General features: G+C 45.5%; 2 protein-coding genes and 3 long non-coding RNA genes across 10 annotated transcripts in view; 2 read left to right on the top strand and 3 right to left on the bottom strand.

Moving 5' to 3' along the window:
* Positions 1-841: 841 nt before the first annotated feature.
* LOC124215559 (uncharacterized) lies at positions 842-1,663 on the bottom strand. The gene is made up of 2 exons (XR_006882396.2): positions 1,390-1,663; positions 842-1,277 (listed from the first exon to the last, which is right to left on the bottom strand). It is a non-coding gene; the product is annotated as an uncharacterized lncRNA (long non-coding RNA).
* LOC124215555 (uncharacterized) lies at positions 1,643-4,817 on the top strand. 2 transcript variants are annotated; one of them, XR_011176700.1, is made up of 4 exons: positions 1,643-1,872; positions 1,966-3,270; positions 3,860-4,050; positions 4,510-4,817. It is a non-coding gene; the product is annotated as an uncharacterized lncRNA (long non-coding RNA). The 2 variants fall into 2 exon arrangements; XR_006882393.2 differs by having other exon boundaries at positions 1,644-1,847.
* A 1,065-nt stretch (positions 4,818-5,882) lies between these two features.
* On the bottom strand, positions 5,883-6,982 carry LOC124215542 (keratin, type II cytoskeletal 2 epidermal-like). The gene is made up of 2 exons (XM_046619059.2): positions 6,672-6,982; positions 5,883-6,326 (listed from the first exon to the last, which is right to left on the bottom strand). Exons 1-2 carry the CDS (start codon positions 6,763-6,765, stop codon positions 6,076-6,078), a joined length of 345 nt encoding a protein of 114 aa, XP_046475015.1. The 5' UTR covers positions 6,766-6,982; the 3' UTR covers positions 5,883-6,075.
* A 57-nt stretch (positions 6,983-7,039) lies between these two features.
* On the top strand, positions 7,040-11,706 carry LOC124215530 (uncharacterized). 5 transcript variants are annotated; one of them, XR_006882385.2, is made up of 3 exons: positions 7,040-7,297; positions 7,363-7,789; positions 7,952-8,149. XR_006882385.2 is itself a non-coding variant. In XM_046619037.2 (3 exons), exon 3 carries the CDS (start codon positions 9,381-9,383, stop codon positions 11,094-11,096), a length of 1,716 nt encoding a protein of 571 aa, XP_046474993.1. In that variant the 5' UTR covers positions 7,119-7,297; positions 7,363-7,789; positions 9,257-9,380; the 3' UTR covers positions 11,097-11,706. The 5 variants fall into 5 exon arrangements, 3 of the variants coding, with proteins under 3 accessions (XP_046474983.1, XP_046474993.1, XP_068990621.1); XM_046619037.2 differs by lacking the exon at positions 7,952-8,149 and adding an exon at positions 9,257-11,706 and having other exon boundaries at positions 7,119-7,297; XR_006882384.2 differs by having other exon boundaries at positions 7,283-7,297; positions 7,968-8,149.
* A 4,186-nt stretch (positions 11,707-15,892) lies between these two features.
* Positions 15,893-25,259, bottom strand: part of LOC124224963 (uncharacterized) — a 40,511-nt gene continuing 31,144 nt past the window's right edge. Inside the window, exon 3 of the long non-coding RNA XR_006884962.2 lies at positions 15,893-16,484. This is a non-coding gene — a long non-coding RNA (uncharacterized lncRNA). The remainder of the gene's footprint in view (positions 16,485-25,259) is intronic.

Here is a 25,259-nt window from a genome sequence, read left to right on the forward strand (position 1 = left end):
GAGGCCCAGGAGGACCCCATGGTGGCCCAGGAGGACCTCACGGTGGCCCCGGAGGGCACGGAGGTCCTGGCGGACCCCCCCATTAAAGAGTTTAGAATTGAGAACTGAGCTCTTTCTTCTCAATAACGATAATATATATTAAAATTGTTCATTTTGAACCTTATTGTATAAATCTTGATAAAATAGACAAATAAATGTACTGTGTTTTACAAGTAAAAATTATGATACTCTTATCTCGTAATTTTTTTGCTGAATCCAAAACTCAAGCGTCTTATACATATATATATATATATATATATATATTATATATAAATATATATATATATATAAATACGGTTACGACTTCTTGTGGGTGTAACAGCTCGTCGAAATTTGACGCCGTGTCCTTGACCGGTTTAATAGTAGAGCGCAAATTGCTCACTCGTTTCCAAATTCAATAACTAAAAATAAACCCGAGTCGGGAGCGCGCTTTACGAATTGCGAAAAAACTCGTCTCCATTATCCATGGTCTGTTGGGAATCATGAGAATCTGGCAACTCCGCACGTCTATGTTTTCCAAAAATTCTCCACGTCTTATCAACCAATCAATCAAACGGTTGAAATTCATTCAACCTTCTTCCCGATATCTGTTTCTCATAATCCACGAAAGTTGACCAAAAGAGTGACATAAGCCATTCCATATTTGGTGTCATGAGGTGAATATCATCCATCGCGCGATAAAATATCGATTACAAGAGCCTAATCTAGTTTGAAATGATCCGACAGTTTCCTTATCTATCCGTGCTGTCGACGGCCGGTGAAACGAGGGAGGAGAAGGAAATGAAATACTTGGACAGCGAAATTAGCGTCAAACACAATGTTTTATTAAAAATCTCTAACATATGAAGGCCACCAGAAGAATCTCAGAAAAAAACTTGGATGATGCTCCAAGGCAGTAGCATTGGCGGCGGTCATAAGCAGAGTGAACATAGTATGTAGCTCGAACAATTTTCTCGGCACTAGTATAAATAAGGATGACGAAAAATACGTCAAGATTTCATGAGGTTTTCATAATCCTCAACGCCCTCCCGGACCTCCTCCAGGCCCCCCGCCTCCGGGACCACCTCCTCCAGGGCCACCTCCTCTGGGACCCCCTGGTCCTCCGAAGCCACCCGGTCCACCTCGACCGGGCCCACCTGGTCCACCTCGAGGTGGGCCCCAACTACCCGCTCCTCTAGGACCCGGACAACAGGGTCCGAAACAACAGCCAGGACAGACAGCTCCCATCTCGAGGGGTTCTGAAAAAGAAACGAATGAACCAAGTAACGATTACGAGCTTTTTCGAATAATCGCACAAAGATTTGGACCAAATGGTCTATCCGTGAAGTGAATATCCAGATGATTTCTTACCTGGACCTTTGAGGTTGATTGTGAATTGCCAACAGCACGCCAACGGACTGTCCGACACTGAGGTTATCCGTTCTATTCTGAAATCCGCAAAGCCAGTACCTAAAGATAGAAATTTATTTTTTTTTTTTGCTGCGTGTAATCGCTCCCCCCACCCGTGACTCCGGTCAAATAGTGCGCATAGTCATAACCCGAGTTCGAATTCTAAGCAGAGATATTGACCGAAATTCATCAGAACCTTGAGTGACTAATCAGTCGCCGCCGAATCGTTTCGGGCAGGGCGTGAACGTCGAAAACACGTACGGTCGGTAAAAAGCGGTTTGTGGTGGGAGGGTAATCTTATCAGGAGTATTCTCCGGCAGAGATATCGAGCTGGCATAAAGCTGTGGTCCGAACACCTCACTGGAATAACCCAAAACCAACGCCTTAACATTTCGCATCGTGCAGGAACCAATCCGTCGGTCAGTGAAAAATTCTGATAATCACGTAATACGAGTTGCACTTTCATACAGTAGAAGACAGCTACAAGGATTCTCTAAATCGGAGACCCACTAAACTCACTCAACAATTTTTCCTCAGGTAAAAACAACAATAATGGGACAACCAGCCGGACCACCCCATGGCGGACATCACGGAGGTCCTGGGGGACCTCACGGCGGTCCTCACGGCGGTCCCGGAGGACATGGAGGACCTCATGGCGGCCCCGGCGGTCCCGGCGGACCTCATGGAGGCTTTGGAGGGCCTGGAGGACCCCACGGTGGCCCTGGAGGACCGGGAGGACACCACGGTGGTCCTGGAGGACCGGGAGGACCCCACGGTGGACCTGGAGGACCCGGATTTCACCACGGAGGTCCTCCACCCCGCCACTAATCACCTATTGTTACGAAATATTCTATGTCTATCACTCTATAATCTTATATATCCATATTGGAGTTCTAACATAACGTATAATTGAACAACACTCTCACGGGTCTTATGTTTTTACTTGCTTATAATAAAAAATGATGCCCTCAACCACGGTGCGATGTTTACTCTTTTTACATACGTATAATATGAGATCAGATATCAGAGTCAGAAAGAGAATGAGTCAGAACACCATGTCTGCTTATCTGAGTATGTAAATAGTCATTTGAAATCTCAAGTGTGGCTATGATTCAACAATTATGCTGTTAGTAATCAGATGTAACCTCTATAATAATTACCACTAGAAATTATATATGATTCAGAGTTCGAGGAATGTTGAACGTAAATTGTGATAACCGAGCAGCTGCCGTATCTAGTATTCCGACATATTGAATTGAAAAACATCCTGTCTAGTCGATAGGCAATACCAAATCCGAGGTCTCGTTTCCCGAATTTCGTTGTTATAATTTTCTCGATCGCCAAGGCATGCTCTTGTGTGTAATAATAATACTCGTAACAATAGTGGAAAACAAATAAGAGCAGCAAATTGCAAGTATGAATTAATAAAATATCGGGTACAAAAACAATGCCAGAAATGGTTCTCACGTGTGTATTTTTATTCAGCGAACAAAATTAGAAGAGTAATGAGGTTGTGATTGACATAAATACGTTGCCTATACTGCTGCCTGATCTATAAATTAATTCATATACATCCGAATTGAATATTCCTTGCAATTTATTCGGCACTACTCGAACGTAGGTTTAATCAAGCCTTCGGAAGGCTTTCCTGGTATCGTCTTCTTCAACGTCCCCAACCTCCGGGTCCCGGTCCTCCCCAGCCTGGACCTCCTGGACCTCCGGGACCTCCTGGTCCTGGAGGATGCGTTCCCCATCCTCCGTGATGAGGGGGACCAGGGTCACAACAGCAAAGGCATCCCGGACCACAGCAGCCAGGACAGGGCTCTGTTATTGCGGTAGAACGTGAGTTAAGTTTGCGGGTAATAAGAATTAGTTAATTGTTTGAAAAGCTAACTGTTGTTAGTATAGTGATCTTAGTGATAGAATCGGAGGAATATCCAAAGTACTGAATATTCCAAATTGGAAAATTTCTCAAATTTCACATGTGGAAATGGAAAACTGAATACAAAGATTATGGTTTCGTATGGCATCAAATATTGTTGTAAATTGTAGAAGAGGGAAGGTGATGTAATAAAAATTTGATAACGAAAAAAAAAAACTAGAACAAACGCATTATGTATGAAGTTCGAGTCCAATTTTAAAATAATGTGAAAAATCGGTTGATATAATATTGTCGATAAATCGACTAAATTTCTTACCAGGTCCAGGACAACAAATTATCGTTGGGCAACACTGTCCCATTTTTGACTGAGCCGATGTGTAACAAAATTTGACGTAGAATTAATCCTGCCCCCAATCAAAGCCAGCCTCTGTGAAAAACTTGCACTGCGCAACTAAGACACGCGTTCAAATAATGTGGGTTAATATTATTGAGACGTCAATCAAGATGGTTTGACGAAACATGTAATAAACTTGACTCATTCGGTTACAGCTCGATCAGTGTAGGGCGTGGAAGTGAACTAGATATATGAATTCGGCGAGTGGTGGAAAGCTAATCTTATCAGCGATTATTAGCGGACGACGGGCGTCCAGATAACGGTTTGGTATAAAATACCGGGCCGGCTAACTGATAGGCAAACCCAACTAGTCAAGTTTTTTCACTTTTCTCGAGAAATCCGCAGAGTAAGTATCGAGTTCAACTTTCATCGCCATTTCTCAATAGCCTTTTTACTGTGCTTAACCTTAATACTGCAGAATTTATCCTCAATCAAGCTTTATTCATACGTTGCAATGTAGAGTGTAATTGAATCTAACAATTTTGTCACCTCACGTTGTGAACGCACTGTCATAATGCCGCTTACTAAAAACCACGTACAAAATTATCTACGGATTTTAAATTTTCCCATACAAGCCACTGAAACATTCATCCAAGTATATCATAGTTATATGGTTAATTTTATTCATGAACTGCTCAACAATACAGTTTTCAATCCTTTTGGGTTTTTTCTCGTAACCACATAAAATTACCTTTTTTTACATGTAAGAATTTGATGGATCAGTACATCTAAGGCTACAGAATTGGAACCTGGCTTCACCCTTTCCAAAAACAAGTCACAATCCTTCATTCGCAATGCATTTCAGGTAATAGAAAGAGAAATGGGAGCACCAGGTGGACCACCCGATGGACCCGATGGAAAGGGAGGACAGCAGGGTGGACCAAATGACGGTCCCGGAGGCCACGGAGGCCAGGGAGGCCATGGAGGTCAGGGAGGTCACGGAGGACCTAACGATGGTCCCGGAGGACAGGGAGGACACGGTGGCCCACACTAACGAGTCCGCGAAAGAAGAGCATATCGTCTCAATGCTTGAATAATAGTTGGCCGCATTTCTCATTGTTGGTGGCCGATATGGACATTTTTGATGAATAAACATTTTTGTATTGTACAGAACATAGTACAATAGTGTCACAATGAATCCTTCAACTAACTTTACTGCGACGTACTGTTAAGCCTACTCCTAACAACTCTCCTCTCGTACGGAGGATATGCTTTATGAATATCGATGATTTACAAGGTAGCTGATATGTTTAACGACTCATTTTTACATGTGCATTAATGAGTCATGCTCCGAGTTTCAGTAACTGTAATTAATCACGCAATTTTTCGGTATCTGAATACTCGGTATCAGTTTATATGGCCTGTAAATTGTAATATGTGATCCATTCGTTCATCCTTTATCCAGGAATGAAATGACTATCAATTTTCAATCAACGAAATTCCGTTATGCGCTACATTATTTTTACGTCAGTCAATTCTATTTCGCGGATCGTCAGGTTCTGAATTTGACCCAGAAATTTAATACGTAAGAACACCTGCACGTGTACGTTTGAGTTGAATTTTTTCAACCGCTTTTGACGGCTTGGCAGAGAGTGAATAATCACTGACTAGCGTGGTTTGAATTGATTGTAGAATCTGCAGTTAGCAACGAGACGTCCGATTGACGTAATAATCAGTATGATATACATATACATATATGCAGACATATACATGCATAGAAAGATTTTTCAAAACAGTGCGACAAACACATGAAATCAATCATCGGTTGAAGGGTTATAAAAATCTGCACACTTGGACCGCTTATCTTTCAGCCTGCACGGTTTTCTCGCTCTGCGGGGTCGCGAGAGCAAATCGCACAAGTATACATATTCATGGCAAACAGTCGTTCATCTAGCTGCGCTAATTATTCTGTAATTCGCAGAGCTTCCGGTCGTTAATCTCGACGATCTTAAAATTAAAAGCACGAACAGCAACTCGGTTGTTGAGAGTTTGGCATGTTTTTATTCTCGGACCATTCACGGTGACGTGTAAACATACGCTTGATTGTTTACTATTTACCATAGATATACTGGTATCGTTATTAACGTTATCTATACCTCCTTACATCAATCCTCCAGAGTGATGTCGGAGCAAACATACCGCGTGACATATCTATAATAAAATGATATACAGCCTTGATATTTACCTATACTGAACCTTTATTGTTACATGTTATAAGTGTTCACTCTTGTCTTTTTTTGATTTATAGTGCTCCATCAATCTAATCATGAGTTGCACAACCTTAGATAAGAAATATTATAGCTGTTCAAGTATTTGATCTTGCACGGTCAGATTCACAAGCTGCTTCTTCTTTTTCTCCACCTGTAGTCATCTAAAATCCTCCTCCTCCCCCACCGCCTCCGCCACCGCCTCCAAACCCTCCACCTCCACCCCCGAATCCACCGCCTCCCATGTCTCCACCAAATCCTCCGCCAGGACCTCCGAATCCACCACCCGGACCCCCGAATCCTCCACCCGGACCCCCGAATCCTCCACCTGGACCACCGAATCCTCCTCCAGGACCACCAAATCCACTGTGTCCCCCAAATCCTGGTCCACCGAATCCACCCGGACCACCGAATCCTACGAGAATTAGAAGTCCCTTCAACATGATACAAGTGCACTCAACCCTCGTACGACTAAGCCATCTAGTTTACAATTACTTCAAAGATTTGTGATCTACTCTAAGCATCTGCATTTTTTTGTTTTAAGATACATTGAATTGCCAACACGTCCCAAAACTACACAAAAACATTGTTTGTGAAATCCAGGTCATTCGATTGGTACGATGGCGTCAAACATATTTGATGGATTACCGGATCAGACCTCGGACCATCTGTCATTTCAGGGTCGAGCAAATTCGACTGCAAAGGAGTTGATTTACAGGGGTACTGGAAACCGGAAATTGATAATGTCATCAGTATTTACCTGGATGGCCAAAGTGAGGGCCCATGAAACCTGGACCCATCATCGGCGGGGGTGGTGGTGGTCCTGGACCACCGAAGCACCAACCTATTCCCATGCTATCCAATCTCCACCGGAAGTGAGTCTTGAGATATAACTAATTGCTCGAGTCGCGGCTCTGCAAAATGAATTCGCGACTACTGGGGCCGCTCACCGTAGCCAATTCATCGAAGCGTTTCGAGCCACCGACAGCCGAAAACTGATGACTCAACACTCGGGTATGGAATTATGATCTGCTATCAGCGTGATAACGGTCCTTATTCAGACGCGGAAAATAGAACGTCAACGTTCCCATATCGATTACTTGACGAATTCGCGACTTCCGCGCTTCCAGTCAGCGTTTCGTCGTATTGTTGAACGCCTGTCCAAAGATTGGCACTTCCGAGACCCACCTGGTTTTTGACTGACTCAGACCGCGTGACGCTGATTTGTTTGCCTCTTTTCATTCCGCCGAATCGCAGGGCGTCAACACTGTGAAGTGATAAAAAAACGCCAACGCCGAATTAACCACTGGTGAAAACGCATTAAATCCGCGGAGAAATGTCTAAGGATAAATAGCGCAAAACAATGAAGCGTAAACTTGAAAATGTGTAAGTATTAAAAATATGACTGATTGTAAGCAAATAATAAACAGTTAGTATTCGTTGCTATCCAGACTTGTGTAGACGGGAATGGCAAAATTGCTTCAGCAAAATGTCGATGCATGCAAAGTTGTTTTCGCGAATATTTAACAAGCTTGGGATTAGCCTGGTAATTGTTGTTACTTAAACCCGTTCATCGGCGAAAAATTGCACCGTGTTACGAAACAGTACCAGAGCAATTGCGCATCACGGGAAATGACTCATCGGACGAGTCGAAACATGTCCAGGGGGCTTCGACGCGCTGACGCATGCCCAGAAATAGACCGATAACTCAGGGGAATTTTCAAACGATTCGCGGAACCAACGATGAGTTTAGCCAATGAGGAGCGAGGCATAAACCACACTCTGAAACCGTGATTAGATATGCCGGGAGTATAAGAGCCGAGTGCTTCTCGGTGATGAGCAGTGCTACGTGAACCGTCATTCAGTCAACTGGCGAAGGTAAGTACAAGCGCTGAATTACAACTGTGATATTGCATTGCTCTGCCTTTTGCGAGATATTGTATCCAACTGTACCTGAAACAACGCACATCAGGGGTTGAGCGATTCCGCTGCAGAAAAACAGCTTCCTCATTTTCATCCATTTACTAAATTCACGGCAAGGGTGGCTATTTTCCAGCATGTATCCCCACCACCCACCGCACGGCCCACCACCCCCGGGTCCACCTCACCATGGGCCCCCGCATCACCCACATGGACCACCGCCACCACCACACCATGGTCCACCACCGCCTCACTACGGCCCACCGCCGCCTCACCATGGCCCTCCTCCGCCGCATCATGGTCCCCCACCACCACCTCATGGACCACCCCATCATCATCACCCACCCCATTTCTAGTCATACTAACTGGTAATTCTAACTCAGCTAACTTAAAACTGTCCGCTAACCCCCCTAACGAATTTGATCGCTAGTTAAACTCTTTTTCTTACTCTTTCTGTTTTGAGAATCTTCTAAACTGTATTTGTATTTCTAGAGTGAAGGCAAAGGCTCGTGTCCGTCTCAGATGGCCTAAGGTGTCGGGATACGATCTACTACTTATATCGATTAGGGGATCCGAAGAACTAGATTAGTGGCTCGATTTTCATTTTACCGATCTCTTTGCATCACATCTCATTGTTAATATTGTTACATTGTTATTACTACTGTTGTCACTATTATTGTTGTTATGAATATTGATTATTCTGAACACTGTAATTGTATAATATGATATGTCACAAAGTTTATAAAAATAAACTATTTATACTGTACACCATTCTATCTTCGGTCGTTACTTTTATACGGAATGTAGTAATTATTGTTTTATTATATGAAAATAATGAAAGACTTCGATCGACAATAGTGTTGAAAGGCAACGAGACGGCGGGAATCTTGTGTGATTCGGTCCTCCGAGCCTACGAGTAGAACAAGAAGCGAGGCGTGTAAGAGATTTTTTGTCCGTCCATATTTAACTCTCTGATCCGTTACGAAGTCGTGTTTTCACGTGCCGGTGATTTTATACGTTGCTTTCAGACACTCGCAAAGAAGAGTCGAATATAAATGAGCTGAAGGATGACTTTAAGTGTAATGGAGAGAAAAAGAGAAAAAACGTTCCGAATTGTTTTCAAAATTAATGTATATGCGTAAAAAAATCAGGATTTATTCATTACCCGCTTATAACTACATGCTGACAGTTCATTCGTTGTACGTTATCGAGACTTGTAAAGATAAGATTAACGAATCGACTTGTGTTATCCACAGCAGTTTCAATTCGTCGCTCGATCATGATAGCATTGTGTCGTTCTTTAACCTAACCTCGAATATAATCCAAGTTCAATATCCCGCTACAAAAGGCAAGCAACTCAATAAGCACCTAAATTACGCGTACGTGATGCAGGTGAAGAAGTGTCTTACATTCGTCTCATTACAGGCTTTGCTCAGTACTTTTTGGCATTCTTCAAGTGATATCACACGCTTCCCTCTCGCACGTGAACCACTGCAGAGTGATTATCGAGACATCACACTCGTTCCACGTCCCGTTCGACATCGTCGAGATGGTGATGGTCGTTGCACCGCGCATTGAGCAGCCTGCGCCGGAGGGCGTACCAGCTGAGAACTGGGCAAAGAAGTCGTACCACCAAGCAGATGAAGCCCAACAGCGAGAAGGCAATCAATCCGACTCTTTCTCTGGCTTTAACGTGACCTGTGACCGGTCTTTTCACGCCTCGAGACTTCCGGACGGGAACATTCCAAGTCTGGAAACTTCACCACACCCCCCAGATCCCGTAGAGTCTGCAGAAAATTGCGACGAACCTCTTCGTCAGGAACAACACGGGCCACACTCGGCATGGCGGCAGGAAGCTGCAGATGACGATGACGCTAGCTCGTCCTCGTGCTCGTCGTCGTCGTCGTTCTGTTATGACGAGGAGTACGCCGAGTGCAGAGAACTTCCTAGAGCACCGAGTGGCCATCCACCTCCGGAACATTTCCCTCCACCGGGACATCCACCTCCTCCACCTCATCACGGACATCCGCCACCTCCGCCGCCGGTTCATCACGGATTCCATGGACCTCCTCCCCCTCCTCATCACTACGGTCACTATGGACCATCTCTATCGTCTCATTACGGACACTTTGGACCACCCGGTCCGCCACCTCCACCTCCCGGTCACCACGGATTCTACGGGCCGCCCGCTCCACCTCCCCCACCGCATCACTACCATCGTCATGAACCACCTCCATCACCTCATCACAGACATTTTGGACCACCGGGTCATCCGCCACCTCCACCCTCGGGTCACCATGGGTTCCACGGACCCCCACCCCCACCTCCACCTCCTCCACCGCATTTCTACCATCATCATGGACCACATCATCATCCTCCACCTCCACCACCTCCTTTTCCACACTATGGGTACCATGGTTCAGGCCATCCTCCACCCCCACCTCCTCCTGGTCACCGTGATCATCATGGACCAGCTCATCCTCCTCCTCCTCCTCCTCCTCCTCCTCCCGGACATCATGATCACCATGGTCATCATGGGAAAGGCCATCATCCATTCCCACCTCCACCTAGTCATCATGATCACCATGGAGCAGCTCATCCTCCGCCTCCTCCCAGTCATCATGATCACCATGGTCATCATGGGAAAGGCCATCCTCCACCTCCACCTCCACCCAGTATTCATGATCACCACGGACCGGCTCATCCTCCACCTCCTCCCAGTCATCATGATCACCATGGCCATCATGAGAAAGGCTGTTCCCCACCCCCACCCCCACCTCCACCTAGTCAACATGATCACCATGGATCAGCTGGTCCTCCACCTTCTCCCGGTCATCATGATCACCACGATCACCATGGGAAAGGCCATCCTCCTCTTCCACCTTCCCCTTCTCGGCATCATGATCGTCATATTCACAATGGGCCAGCTCATCCTTTTCCTCCGCCTTCTTCCCCTCATCGCCGTGATCACCATGGAGTACGGCATCATCCACCACCACCAGCTCGTCGTCATCGCCGTCACAGTCATCATGGCCATCATGAAAACAGTGGCCATCAAGGTCACCATGGCCATCACGGACCACCAAGGCCAAGACATCGTCTTTCCCCAGGGCAGCATCCGCCATACGGTCGTCACGAGGATTCGAACGAACCACCACGCGATCGCAAAGGCGATAAGAACGGAGGTCATCACGGGCATCGCCGTAACCACGGTCATCAGAAGAATACCGAAGACTTCGGGGAATCAAGATACCGTACGGAATAGGAATCGTTCGGTTGTACCAAAGGCTAAGGGCCTTTCCAGCAATGGCTGGATATATTGTTACGTGATCGGAACTGCGAGCTATTGCATATACTACTCTTATATTCATAGATGTACTCGGTTAATCTGATGCTCAAGGAAGGAGGCATGTTTCCGTTTGGAGAATACAGCTGCTGTTATTAATATCGCGTCGAAGGATACCTCGGTGAATGATCACGTTGAAGTTAGCAACGTTACCGTAACGATTCATACCGAGAAAAAATCGTTATTTCGGATATTTTGGAACTGTTTGAAATTCAGTAAACCGTGACAAAACAAAACATACTCAGATTTTGCAATATTAGTTCGTTAAAAATTATTGTAACAAATAAAAAAATAACGTTATTAACTTCAACCTCTCGGTGAATGCAACTTCAGCATTAATGTATTATTTACATATTCAACTTGGCATACGATGTATACTCAATGTTTATTAATCCTGCTACTCGTACATCGAGCAGAGATAGCATATTATATTACACATACGTACATATATAATATACGTATATTTCTAACAATTATTACTATATGGGATATGGATCAATAAAGGTTAAATACAATCAAACAAATTTGAACTGTCAGCAATATTTATTATTACCTACACAATCCACCAAACACCTCTCAGTCATCCTATCTCAATTTTACATCTATTTAATACGTTCAGAATATTAAACTAAACTATATTACCACACAATAATGTGATTCAAAAAATATTAATTATATTACGACTCCATCCTCGGCTCTTTGTTTCCTAATCTGCTTTGAGAATCATTCAATCCGAAAGGTTGAAAATCAAAATAAAGTAAAGAAGCCAGGTGAATACTCGTACGTACACATGTGTATGCATAAGTTCAATCTTGCGCCGGGTTACCGACCGACCGAGCTGATCCGGTTGTTGGCCAGCAATCGTATCGTCGATATCTGTGGCGGGACTTTTAATTCACACAAAAGTGGTCATTGCACCTACAAGACCTGCGAGGCAAGAATCACACCCATGATATAAACGGCATAGCGTAAAATCAACTCTCGCGACGCGAGAGCGAGAACAAGATAGAACTAAAAAAATAAATGTAAAGTTTTTCGCCTCGTTGCTAGCTGTCGTTGGTGCAGCTCTGGTAAAATGATCGAATAGAAAAAGTGAATTTACGAAGACGTTGTAAATGCGGGCCCCACTCGGGTCTCTCGGAGGCTGCAGCAACAACAGTTTACGATCGCTTTACGCGGCGAATCGTATATACGCTGTTGCGGCGGCGGAGCCGCAGCATCGGGAGAGAGCGGGAACGGGAGGGAGAAAAATAGAGTGGGAGAATAACAAGCAATGAGAGCGAACACCGGAGAGAGCGAGAGTGCAGCGCGGCCGGAGGAAGGACGGAGAGGGGATAGGCCGAGGGGCAAGGGGGAGGGAGAAAGAGCAAGGTAATTACTCTGGCGACATTGACCCGGCGTCGACCCGCCACCCGCCGCCTGGAACGACGACGCCGGGAACCAACACGCGTCCGTACGTGCGCTCAAGTTTACCAACACGCGTCGGCGCGCCGCGCTTGTGAGAGAACGTAGCCTGGTGCACACCAAAGCGCACCGAGCCGTACAGACGCGGTACAGTCGGGATGGTTCATCCGAGTTCACCGTTCGAGCGCCGAACCCGGGGCGACCCGAGGCCCCCGCACGCAGCCGTCGGCCGGATTGCTCGGAGTCCGTCACACTCGCACTCCCCGACTCCTCTCCTCGCCGCTCTTCTCCACTCCTATGGAGGTGAACCCAGACGAGCGAGTTCGGGGCGAATTAAATCCGGCTAATTAAAGTTATTGTTCTAACAACTTGAACTAACGGAAATCACTTTTTGACGATGACGATGAGAGGGCGTCGGTCCCGCAAGGTCAGAAACACCGCGTCTTCTACTCGGTACTCGGTTCACTTGGTTGAATCCAACGCTCCACTTTAACTTTAGTACCCTTCTCACCGAGCGATCAACGGAGCGCTTCGCGTTTATTCAACCCAGTCATGATCTGAGAGGGTTCTAATCCACCTTCCAAATACAAATCTGTGTAATAACTTATAAGAATGTGGTATGACAGTGGTTATACTAATTCTTCAAAATACGGTCATCTTCCCAATGGAGTCCAATGCTGATCCAATCATCTTGCCACACAGTGAAAGTCAACCGAAATCAGAAAAACTTTAGATGATATTTTAACCATTTCCTGCACCACGTTGATCAGATATTGAATCGTTTAGTCATGTTTCGAGTTGTTGACCACACTAAAATCGTTTCGTAAACGCTGTAAGTCTCATCGGGCTACGACGCATCTCTGGAAGGATAATCCTGATTCAATCAACTGTTATATTGATCATAATCGGTCGATATAATCCTCCATCCGCGTTGTTGGCGTCGAGTTTACGATGACCAGACTCCACAAGAGTGGAGACCATTTCTTTAAAGAAGCGCGGGCGCGTGTCCACAGCTCTACTGTCTCATATTCCCCGGGAAACGACGCACCGGGTGTCTCGGCTAAATTGCCTGAAAACGAATCGACGACCATGGTACCGGACCATAAACCACGTGGTCCATTTCCCCCGACCGCCGTTTGGGAGAACATCGATCCATGGACGCTTTCAGCCGCAGTGCACCACACCAGACCTGGTCCTTGGCAGTGTGGCATCGTCGGGACACCCGGTAGATCGTACAACTCGAGCGAGCTGAGATTAAAGGGCTCGGTGGGATCGGGAAGGACTGGTCTTGGGTTCACGAGGCAACCAGGTACGGCTGGTTGTCATTATGTGTGTGTCATGCGTGTTGGCACAGAGCCGATGTGGAAGAGCGGATGGCAGCCTCCCGCGGTGTAGCCAACCTGTTTTCTCTCCGGCCCCGACGGGACGGGTTTATTTTGATTTATTGTGTCGTCGCTAAAGAGATTGTATTGTTGTGACGTTGTCCGGCCGGCTGCCCCCCCAGAGAAGGTCTCGGTCCTCATCCCCGGCGAAGGTACGCCGTATTCTCCGAGTCCTACTCCTCGGCCCTCCGCGAGTGAATCGGGATTGGTCCGATCCAACTCTGGACGAATGTATCTCTTCATTTTTCCGGACCCCAGACAAGCGGCCCCCTTTTCGTATCTGCATGACGCTTCACCGGTTATTATCGTGGCAGATGATTCAGGGATCGTCCAAATGTGCCTGCCCGTCATCAAAAACGACACTCACTCTACACGCCCCGTTACCTATACTGGTACCAACAACCTGCTGACGGTCTCGTGGTAGCCCTTCGCACTCAGCAATCGACGAAGGATATCAAAAAAAGACAACACCATTGCTTGTTGTTCAACATAAATGGAAGATCTGGAAGACAAGTCCTGAACTGCGATGTCTTCCGTGGTTTCATTACCCGCTTCACACAGTGAATAACTAAAATCGCTATTAAGGGATACATAAGCTCGCAATCTTGAGGATGATTTTTCGTTAAAAAATGATGTATAGTTCTAGATAAAACGCGTGACGAATTCTGAAGGAATTTTCAATTTAGTATAACTGGCGGCCTTGGAATGATGATGATGTTCGTAGCATCATTATCGTTTTGAGTTATCTTTATTTTTACATCACTGTATAAATGAAACATCGAGTAACGCAGAACGTAAGTCAGAACTAAACGGTATGTGCGTTTCAGTATTCTTTCCTCGCAAGTCAACGTTCCAGCTCTCGTATATTATGCAGAGCATCGAGTCGGCCTCGAAGAGCGACTGCCTCTTCCGTCACGTATCACCCATTGGGGCTGAAGATAATTTCCGAGATACGACGAGGTACCCCTGGCTACAGAAGACCCGGGGCGCCGGGGCGACGAAGTGGAAACGTTTGAATATTGACTTGCCCGTTAGAACTACCGGCTGTGAAGCCTCGGAAAGGACCCCTAGCGAGAGGAAGACGAAAGGACACGATAACAGATGGTCAATAACTGAAAGGTAGCCTCTTGATTAGAATGCAACGCAGAAGGTGAGTCTACGACTGAATTGTTTTACAATTATCGTATATACTTATTTCATTTTACACAGTAGGATGAGGTACAGAAAACTTGTGCCATCAAGTTAAGAGATGCAAATTTGAATTGATTTCAAGACAAACAGTTTCTGGCTTAAGAATCGTAGGAACAGCAAGGCTAACCCCGTTGAATTTTTTCAGTCGAAAATTTGCCGATTTTAAGTAATGATATGATTAGTGTCTTGGTACAAAAAATCGACGTAATTTAGCGTCAGGAATCGATTACGCATAGTTTGGAGTCGCTTTGAACAGCGGGTCAAAGTTACAGCCCAAAAACGAAAAATTTTCTTCGTATCTCCTCAGCAATTAGTCTCAAATTGGCCATTTGGATCGATTCTAAGAGGAAAAGTCCACGATCCAAAAAAAGAAGGGTGATCCCTTCGGATTTTTTCGGCCCAATTTTCACGATCTGTCACGCTGAACTATATTTCTTTCTTAGTACTCCATTTGAATTGGGCAATATATTGAATATCATCTTAAACAATCCAAGCCTAGCTTGAAATCGTAATTAAATCACCAATTTGGGTCATGTAGTTACAAAATGAGGGCTCAGAGTAATCAAAGTTAATAGTTCAGTTCATCTGCTTCCTGTTATTAAACATCTTATTGTTTATTTTTCGTAATTGCATCACAAAGTCAGTCACGATATGAGTATAACCCAATGTTGAAATATCCTTCCATTTTATTAATGGTAACATATAAGGTACAAGTTTGACACACATCCAAGTTCTTAATTATGATACCAATAGCCCTAAACTCTACATAAGCAAAGTTCCCGATCCATTGCACGGTCAAGTAATGTTTGAAAATGTTTTCTCCTGAGCTTCTGGTCTTGCGTATGAAATCACGAAAGGCCGGCACGTACAATAATGTTTCAGTCATCATCACAGCGTCTCTGCGGGTTACATAATGGCAGGTAGGATAATGGTTTCATTAATTTTCCGCGATAACTGTGCATCATCAGCTGATGTGCGAGCGGGTTAGGCGGCTGGCGGGTGCGGCGTAGATGTAGAGTGGTAACTGCAGTTTCTCAGGGAAGTGACCGCGTTTAGCGGTTCGTTCTTTATCCAGCAATTAGCTTTAGGTACGTAGATATACGTGTGTCGAGGCGGCCTGCTCCGCTTCGAGCGTCTAGCAGATTGAAGTTTCCATCATTTCGAGACCAGGCCCGAAGTTAACGGTACTAAACGCGCCGATTATTACACGCAGACGCAGAGGTCGCACGCGGAAGGCTCGGGGTTCCTACCAGGCGAGGCTGGTACCTCCGTCAGCGTGGGAAATCGGTCCCACCGAGTCCCAAGAGGCCCAACTTTTGAAGCCGGAAACCTGCAAGCAGAAGGAAAAATTCGTTTCCGAAAAATCCTATCGAGCATCAGAAATAACGATATAAGGAAGCCGGAGGAGTCGCAAAAATTGACAGTACGGACACTTGGAATTTTGTATTTGATGTTTTTGTTTATAACAAATATTTTAAAAAATACATTGCAGACACTTTTTTGGTCACGTCTTAAGCGTATATCCGATTTACAGTCCACTAAAATCAATGTCCCACCAAAACAACGACGAAATAATAAATTAACAAGTGAAACTAAAAATCATCCAGTTGAATTAGGTCAAAGAAGTGTCGTCAGTACATGCAGAATGAGACAATTCTAACAGATTTTGCACGCAAAAAGTTCAGTTATCAGCTACTTTTGAGACGTACCTAACACTATTCTGTCTTTTTTGTAAATGAAAAAACTGTACCGTATATTCGATTGCTATCGATCAAATATCATTTTGAATCCATATGGAATATCTCCAAATCGGCTGACACCATGTTCTTATTCAGGACTTTAATTATGTGAAAAAAATAATTCAGGTGAGCTCAATACAAGCCAGACGTAATGAACTGACGCTTCACTCCAAAATAGGTTTGTATTACAAACCTTCTGCCCTTTTGTCACAATTCAAAAATGCTATCGCGAAGTCAAGATGCGATGATTCGAGTTTTACAAGTTTTCTGTTCCTTCTTTACCCTTCGTACCGGCTGCTTTCCCTCATCAACAAGAAGCTTATTATTACAGAAATCCGAATTACCCACAGGCACGGTACCGAGTAGGCAGTACCAGGGCTACAAATCAGATACTAGATCGAGTAGTATCTACTTTGGCGTCGTTGGCCGGTGAGCACGAGATGATCGTTAGAAAAATCGGCTGACGATCTCGATCGGTGATCTGAACGAGGAACGCCGCGCCAGATCGGGACGTGGTCCGAATACGAGGACTCCAGCATATCCGATGGAAATCGCGGACGCCCGGGATTCCGCCCACTGGGGCCGACCGCAAAACTCCAGAACCCGACCCGAGGCACCCGAAGCGGAGTCCAGGACCCGAGGAACCGATCCTTGACGATAATCCCCCCCTCTTCCATTCTCGCCCAGGTAAATCCTTGTCCCGTTTCCCCTCACCCTCTGAGCCCTTCGCATCCTCATCGACGAACTATACCAAGTTATACGACCGTGTGACATCCCTGCCGTGTCTCCCCTAGATGCTGCAAGGACCAACGGACCAGATCTAAACGCGTGTTCGCTGTCCTCCTCTGATGAAAAGGTCTCATGCATTCAGTTTTACTACTGTGGCCCCTTCAGAGACTAGCGACGACGTTTGACTGCGTTTGAAAAGAATTATCGTTCGTGGATGAAACTGCAGGGTCGTGCTTTCGTCAATTGTTACTGTAACTTGACGCTCACTCCGTAAGACTTGGGTTTCGGTTATTAAGTAGAACCGAATTATACTCAACTGATTGGCAAGACGTTCAAAAAAGTCACTGAGATGAGTTCGCTGGAATGAATACGTTTATGCTAGTTCGCATGTTTAGATTCAAGTTCAAGTTCGGTGAACAAGAAATTCAAGGAACTCGCGTCCAGCGGTGATTTCAATTTACCCTTTTGACTCGGGAGTTCTCTTTCATTTCCCATCTCTTCTGATAGATATGCAGAAGCAGCGGAGCGATCGTGAGATTAGAAATGGTAGGCGAATAAGAGGACAAACGCGAAAGGAAGCTCTGGCTGAACGAAACGTGATCAGTGGGTAAAATGTGTATAAGAACCGTTGCACGTTTCCACGATAAATCGTAACGAATGTCGGGACATTCAAACTCCAAAGTCTACCTTGTGCACCGATGATACCCAGGCTGCCCACGCCAGAAGATATACAATGTTTATGCATACATATTTATACGAGTAGCTATATAAATTGTACACATGCGGTGTGACACATAGCTGGAAGTATATGATATCGCACTACGCGGTCCGTTGGTTACGATCACGAAGAGCTGCAGATGACCGATCGGAGGAATCGAAAGTCGAAACGCATGACCAATAAATATTGGATAATTTATTAGCAAGGCCACGGATACCGGCGTGGTCGGTCGACCGGCGAGTGTCTCTTTTCCTTTGCTCTCTCTCTCTCTCTCTTTCTCCTTGTCGTGTTCAACCGAGTCGCGGTATCAAAGCGATTCGGGTGTTGTCAGGGACCGGCAGAAAACCTCAAAGAAAACCGACCTGCTGGTGATGCCGATGCCGCCGGGACCGTTGTACCAAACTGCGCAGCCGCGTGGCACCTCGCCTCGCATCCTATACCTGGAAACCAAAGGGACGAACGCTGAGTTCACCTCCTACTGGTCCCGTCTAGATTCCAATCAACGAGTTTTTGCCAGATTCCGTACCCCAAAACCAGAGGCATCGTCGCCGGAGAAAATTTCTCGTCTCTTCGTCTACGCCTGTCCGTCGATCCTTACTACGAAACATGAGATCGTCTCCCCCTTTTAATCGTCCCAACGCACTAATCTACTCCTCAAAGCTCCTAATCGTCAATTAGTCGGCGATTAATTAACATAACAGCTGCCATACCTTTCAATTCCACCCGTCGCTTCCTTATCGCCTTCTCTCTCAGGCGGGAGTAGAGACCATCGGACACTTCTCTTCGTACCTTCAATAAACCATCCAATCATGTAACGACGCTGTAATAAATACCTCTACATATACAGGATATTAGTCAACAACTACGGATTTTATTTCTTTTCGCAGTTCTGCGTACTGCAGATAAATCATCGGCGCAAGTTTTGCGCTCTGCGTATTATTTTCGTTCAAAAGACTCTCGTTGACATATGGCGATCGAACTTCATTTCATTCTTTTCTCCTCCTCTCGTTCCTCCCTCTCTTCGACAGGTCTCGATGAGGTTCGAGGACACTGGCACTTGACCCGTGCTAAAAGATCACTTTTTGCCAATGCTTTTTTCTAACCCTACGAAATTTTGAATGTCAGTTGGCAAGCGAAAATGAGTACATACGCATAGTGACGAGGTGCAGGTAGGTACATTGTGGCTGTCTACGCAAGTTCAGTGAACGGTTATTAAAAGTTTGCGAAAAACACTGCGGAGTACAGAAGAAGAAAAAACGCCTGATCACTTAGTCAGATAATATGAATGCAGAATTAGCCTAAGCGGTAGACAACGTAATGTTTCCACGGCGCGACCGGTCGATTCGAAAATAACATTCGAGGCTGAAAATAGAAAACACGGTATTAGCCACCCCATATCTAATCGTGAACGATACCTAACTGCAGCAGCAACGTGTGTTTACCTGGAGATAAGCCTGCGGTGGAGGGAATTTTTCCTTCAGCTGATTGCGAGGCTGGGAGCTCGGGAAATGGCCGAGGAACCAACGGGACGCCAGGTACGTGGCCTGAGCGTCGTGTATAGGACGAAAAAACGCGGTTTAAAATAATTATAAACGCATTACTCGGGCGGCTGATCGTGAGTCGAGCCGAGTCGGTATGCGGCAGGCGGTCGGTCAGCCCGCGAGGTCCAGGAGCTAGTCGCTCAGATGAAGATGCTAATCTCGATGATTTGTTACGCCATTGTTGACGCCTAATGAGCCGGTTATGCCGGTCCTGGGTTTTGTCCCAAATCGATAGATGCAAGAAACTCATCCTTCCTTTCTCGGGCTCGCGTTTTATTATGCCAGCATTAAAAAACACCCGGCATACATTGCGTATCATGTACCGGCTACCGCAATCCGTGCTCATCATCCCCCCTTTTTGCGCTTCGCCTATTTACCCGCGTCTATTCCCTTCTCCCCGAGGAATCTGCTTGTGCGGAAAAAGCTGATGCATTGTTGCTTCGGGCGTGCGGAAAAATTCTGTTCATTATACCGAGATGACCTAAAGCTTGACCTGGCGAGCCTGAATGAAATTACGACAGAGCTTGCGCAACCGCAATCGAACGCTCAATCTGCCAATTTTTTCGCAGTACGGAATATGTTGCTGTTGTGCGTGTAATGAACCATAGATTGTCAGATGGACCGTTTGGTGAAGAGAACAGTTTTTCCAAGCTTGACAATTCCAAAGAAGGAAAAAAGCATGCGAACAATACCGACCCGTTAGGTCCAAAATGCCTTTGTAATATTGCAGGAGCAGTTCTTAACGTATAACCAGAGGCCATTAAGATTGTTATTATACACACACTGAACAACGCGACTGATAACGGTTTGCCAGTAAAAGAATAAACGAGACGCGTGGCGTTGTAAAATTTTTTAATGGTTTTTATGATCGTCGAAGAAGCCTTGAGCTCGTTACCCGATCCCTGCTTTTGCAGCGTCAGCATCGCACGGTAGTCGTTTGTGTTCGGACACATAAGAAGCGCTCTATTATTTCCATCGTAACCGATATACGACGATAGTCGAGAATCGTTTGGGTATAACTGTTTATTGATAACTCCGGAAATCGATATGAATAGCAGTATAAATGGAAGTGTGAGATCATCATTAGTTTCATTTCTTTCTGGTTTTGATCGAGTCATCGGTCATGGCTAGAGTTTTCAATTTAAGAAACTGTCAACAAGGTAATAATTGAGGAACAAATGAAGTGATAATCTGATCTTTCAACGATTGCGAGAGTGCAGCTACCCACCTGGCTGACCCCTTCGCGCGGTAGGAATGAAAAGAGAAAAAGAGAGAAAGACAGAGCGAGAGAGAAAGAAAGAGAGAGAAAGAGAGAGAGAGAGCGAGATGCGCGAACGTGAGAGACGCCCACGAAACGGCGCGGAATTCTTCGTTTCACTTTCCATTTCAATTTGCATTTTAATTTCAATCCGCATATTCCACCGCGGGCGCGCATACACGCCGTGAGATTCGCTTCGTCGAGAGTGTGCTATTAATTCATAGACTAATTGCCGTTTCTTCGTAGCGAAGCTCTTACATATCCCATTTCCCTGTGAATGTACGTGTAGAATTTTAATGCGCGCGTTCAGATTCTTGTGCAAAGTGATACTGATTTTTACACCGTGCAAAATTCCTGCACGAGTTGGTAAACTCGTAATTAAAAATCTGCCCAATGCGCGTTTTTAAGGGGTAATACGTAGTCAGGATTTTTCGAAAATCGATTTTGTTTGATTTCATTTTCGGAATGTACATATATTCAAGTATATGCACAAAAAATTTCATGTCGATCCGACAAATATTCTCGAAGTTATTCGCACATTTGCAAAGACGTCCCCCAAGTGGTTGAAAGTGCTTCTGAAACTTTGAACGCGTTTTTCTCGAAACTGCGTTTTCAAAGTCGGTGAGCAAGATTTATCGGAAACGGCTGAACCGATCAGTTTCAAATTTTTACACAAGCTTTGTGAATATGTTTCCCAGTCCTTGATCGAAGGTTTTTTTTCGCGGATAAATATTATATTTTCCATTTTATATACAAACTAAGGGGTAGATTTTTATGAGATATCATCGAGAAGATTAATTTCTTAAATACACCAAGTTAACTAAGGCTGCTCACCAGTCGCAGGTGCGCCAATTTCACCGTCGGAAGCCAGTAGCCAAGCCTGGGAAGGTGACGGTCCTCGGAGTATCCCAAGAGCCGCCTAGATCGCAGCCCCGGAAGTGGCTGATCTCCCGGAGCCGCAGGCATTAATAGTAAGATGGAACAGGCGCTCCGTTATTGGAGGCCAGGTCGACGCTGTCGTACCACTGAGTTATTTATACGTAAGAGTGTCTCTCTTCCTCGATGCCTGATTAGTAATCGCAAGAGTATAACATGCGCAAGAGAGCGTCGAAGCTGGAATCAGCGCTACGGGTCATGCCGCCAAAGATCTACATACTTGTGCGAGATAGATGCGCTGCGCTCAGGCGGAGGAGAGCGCATTCGATCTTGAAAACGTTTTCCTACACCGAGCCGATCATTATGCGAAAAGTCTTCCACCGCTGTTGCATAATGCCTTCAAAATAGAAAATCCGCTGAACTAAACTTCCCGAAAACATCCCATGCTCCTTGCCATTTTTCAAATAGATACGGAATCGTGACGAAAATGACCTACAAAGGTTGGCCAATGCCTCGTGCATCAGTGCACGCACACCGACAAACATCATCGTCTATAAAGTGAGACCATTGATACGAGCTGTTATGAGCAAGGGCGAGAGGAGACGTGGATTGCAGTAGACTGCAGAGATGCACTCGAGCTGGGCCAACGGCGTTAGACTCGTTCGCGGCCACACGGGTCACGGTGATCAAATCGGCGCCATGAACTTGTCCGTTTTATACCGACTTGACCCCCGGCTTGCTAACGTGCCAAGAGGTCAATCCGCTCCAATTACTCTTCGATTTATTCACAGCGAAGCGTCCGCGCTCTTCGCAAACGTTTAAACACAAACCTGTCATGCATTGGGACGACTGTTTGATTTAAAGACGAAATTTAAATGCGTTGTAACTAAGAGATAAACAAGTAGGTGCGATTAGTTGGACACGATCAGGTGTCATTAACAGAAAGCACGAAGAGAACGGTTGGCATCATGGTTATCACTTGTGCCGGCTGACGAGGTCAGAAGCACTTACAGGTACCCGTACAATCTTTGGTCCGAGAAGAAGACACGGCACTCATCGAGTGATTAGGTTGAGCTTTCAAACTACACGGTTCTTTCACAACGGTAGTATTTTTGAAAAAGGTGCCGAACTGACGATGGGTATAACGTACACGTGTAAAATATCACGGTAAATAAATACGTAAGCGCTTATTTCTGTTAAGAGGAATCCGCGGCGAGAGACTAGTTCTCGGTATAAAGTGGGTCACGCCGTCGAAGTCCGGACTTGGGCTCGCTCATGCAGGACGCCTTCTTGCATACAGGAGGGTGTCGCAAGCTGCAGCAGCGGCAGCAGCAGTGACTAAGAGCCTCCATTTTTCCACGCGAAACTAGTTGGCCCGCCATGCAATGCAATGCAATGCAATGCCATGGCATAGGTGAGATAGGTAAGACACGTGGCTGAGTGTATGGGTAGCGGAGGTTGAATTGTCTTTCGATTCTCAGCCAGCCACACGACCGGCTTACCGGTATATTGCAACGAGACACCCACACCTTGATTAGATACCACTCTCGGCGCAACGCATGGATGTTGCCACTATCATCCAAGCTCGCAATCGCTGCGTAGGTACTCGATAAGTAGTCCTCATAGTTGTCGAACACTCAAAGTCCTGGATTCAGTCTTTACTTCTCATATACAAAAAGGGTACCTAAATATACATGTGGAGCTCGATATTACTTCCAGCTTCGGACCGAAGGGATCAACAACAGCATCAGTTATGGAAATGAGAAACGACAGCGAAATTCGAACTGTTGACACACAATCTTCTGGCAAACTGACTTTGGAAAGTTCATGCAGCCTTTGAGAATCATCGAAATTGGTGTTTGAGCATGTCGATTCTTGGATAGTCTTCTCTTTGCTTCTTCTTTTCCTGTTTCTATCGATTTTTAAAATTTCAGGCATTGGACTATCGCTATTACCGCGACGTTTGTGAATTTCTGACTTTACTCTGAGGTGGAGAAAGTACTATTACTCACACCATTTACACGGTCAAGTTTTTACTCCTGTCCTTTACTTAGCGCCATATGATTGTTGATATATTGGTTGAAGATTCTTCAGACTTGTAATATTATTTGATACAGTATTAGTAATATAATTTTGTCCAATTTCGATTTTGAAAATACTCGTTCGAGCCTACGTGACCGTTCTGAAATTAGTGCCACCATCACTGATGAGCATTAGTAAATACAAACACAGCTTACAAACGTGATAAATCAGTAACTGAAATCTTTAATTTTTACGTACCTAATTATTTATTTTTACCTCACTATGAATCTGTCAATGTATCTTACCTTCACCCATCCGCTACAAGATTGTTTTAACGCTTATTTGTTTCCTTCATTATGGCCAAATATATGATACGTGTGTATAGCATGGGGTAAGAACAGAAGAAGAGAAACTAGGCAGCAAAAATGAATAACAAGAACATTAAGCAGAAGTACGAGTGGTACGTACCCAACTGGTGGACGAGGCGCGAGGAAATCTTTTAATTGCCCAATTTGAATTTCAAACGGAGTCGAGAGTGGTGCGCCGCATCGCAACGCGTCGCATCGCGTCGCATCGCATCGCGTCGTGCAGCCGCCACCGCCGCCGCACCGTCTCAGGGTCAATCGAATTCTTCAGTTTTACCACTTCCGATGATTCACCGTCGTGTCTTTTCTAAGATCTTAATGTCGACGACCCGATGCCCATGCCTTTACGCGTTTACCTCGTGATTCTCGACCAACTTTGTCCTCGGCTGACTGCAGTCGCATGCCGTTCGGATCGGATGGCGCCACGTTAATGAAGAGGTCATTAACGAGGCTAGGATGAAAACTGACCAGTTTACCAAAATTCGTCACAGTTTCATCACGCGAGAACACCGATACCGGTCTTGTTTTCTCGTTGAGTATCAAATGAGAGCTGCACGAAGATCCGAGGTGGAAAGATGGCGCTGGAATCGCAAGCTGAGCTGCGCAATCAGCCCGTTTCGCGCCATCTGCACATACTCGTTCATTTTTATACACCATAACCGATAACGTACAAGCTCCTGCACTTTCGCAAGGCGCGGTGCGTTTTGCGTTGCACAATGCACTCGCCGAGCTGAGAAGTGACCCACGTGGGTCCGGGTCGCGGAGACTGCAGTATAAACCCATATGCGAACGGAGGTACTGATTGTGACTCGGCGACGACGAAGACTTATAATGCGACATAGCTTATACCCGCTGTA

This window comes from Neodiprion pinetum, chromosome 1 (assembly GCF_021155775.2).
Source record: "Neodiprion pinetum isolate iyNeoPine1 chromosome 1, iyNeoPine1.2, whole genome shotgun sequence".
In the NCBI taxonomy this organism is placed as follows: domain Eukaryota; kingdom Metazoa; phylum Arthropoda; class Insecta; order Hymenoptera; family Diprionidae; genus Neodiprion; species Neodiprion pinetum.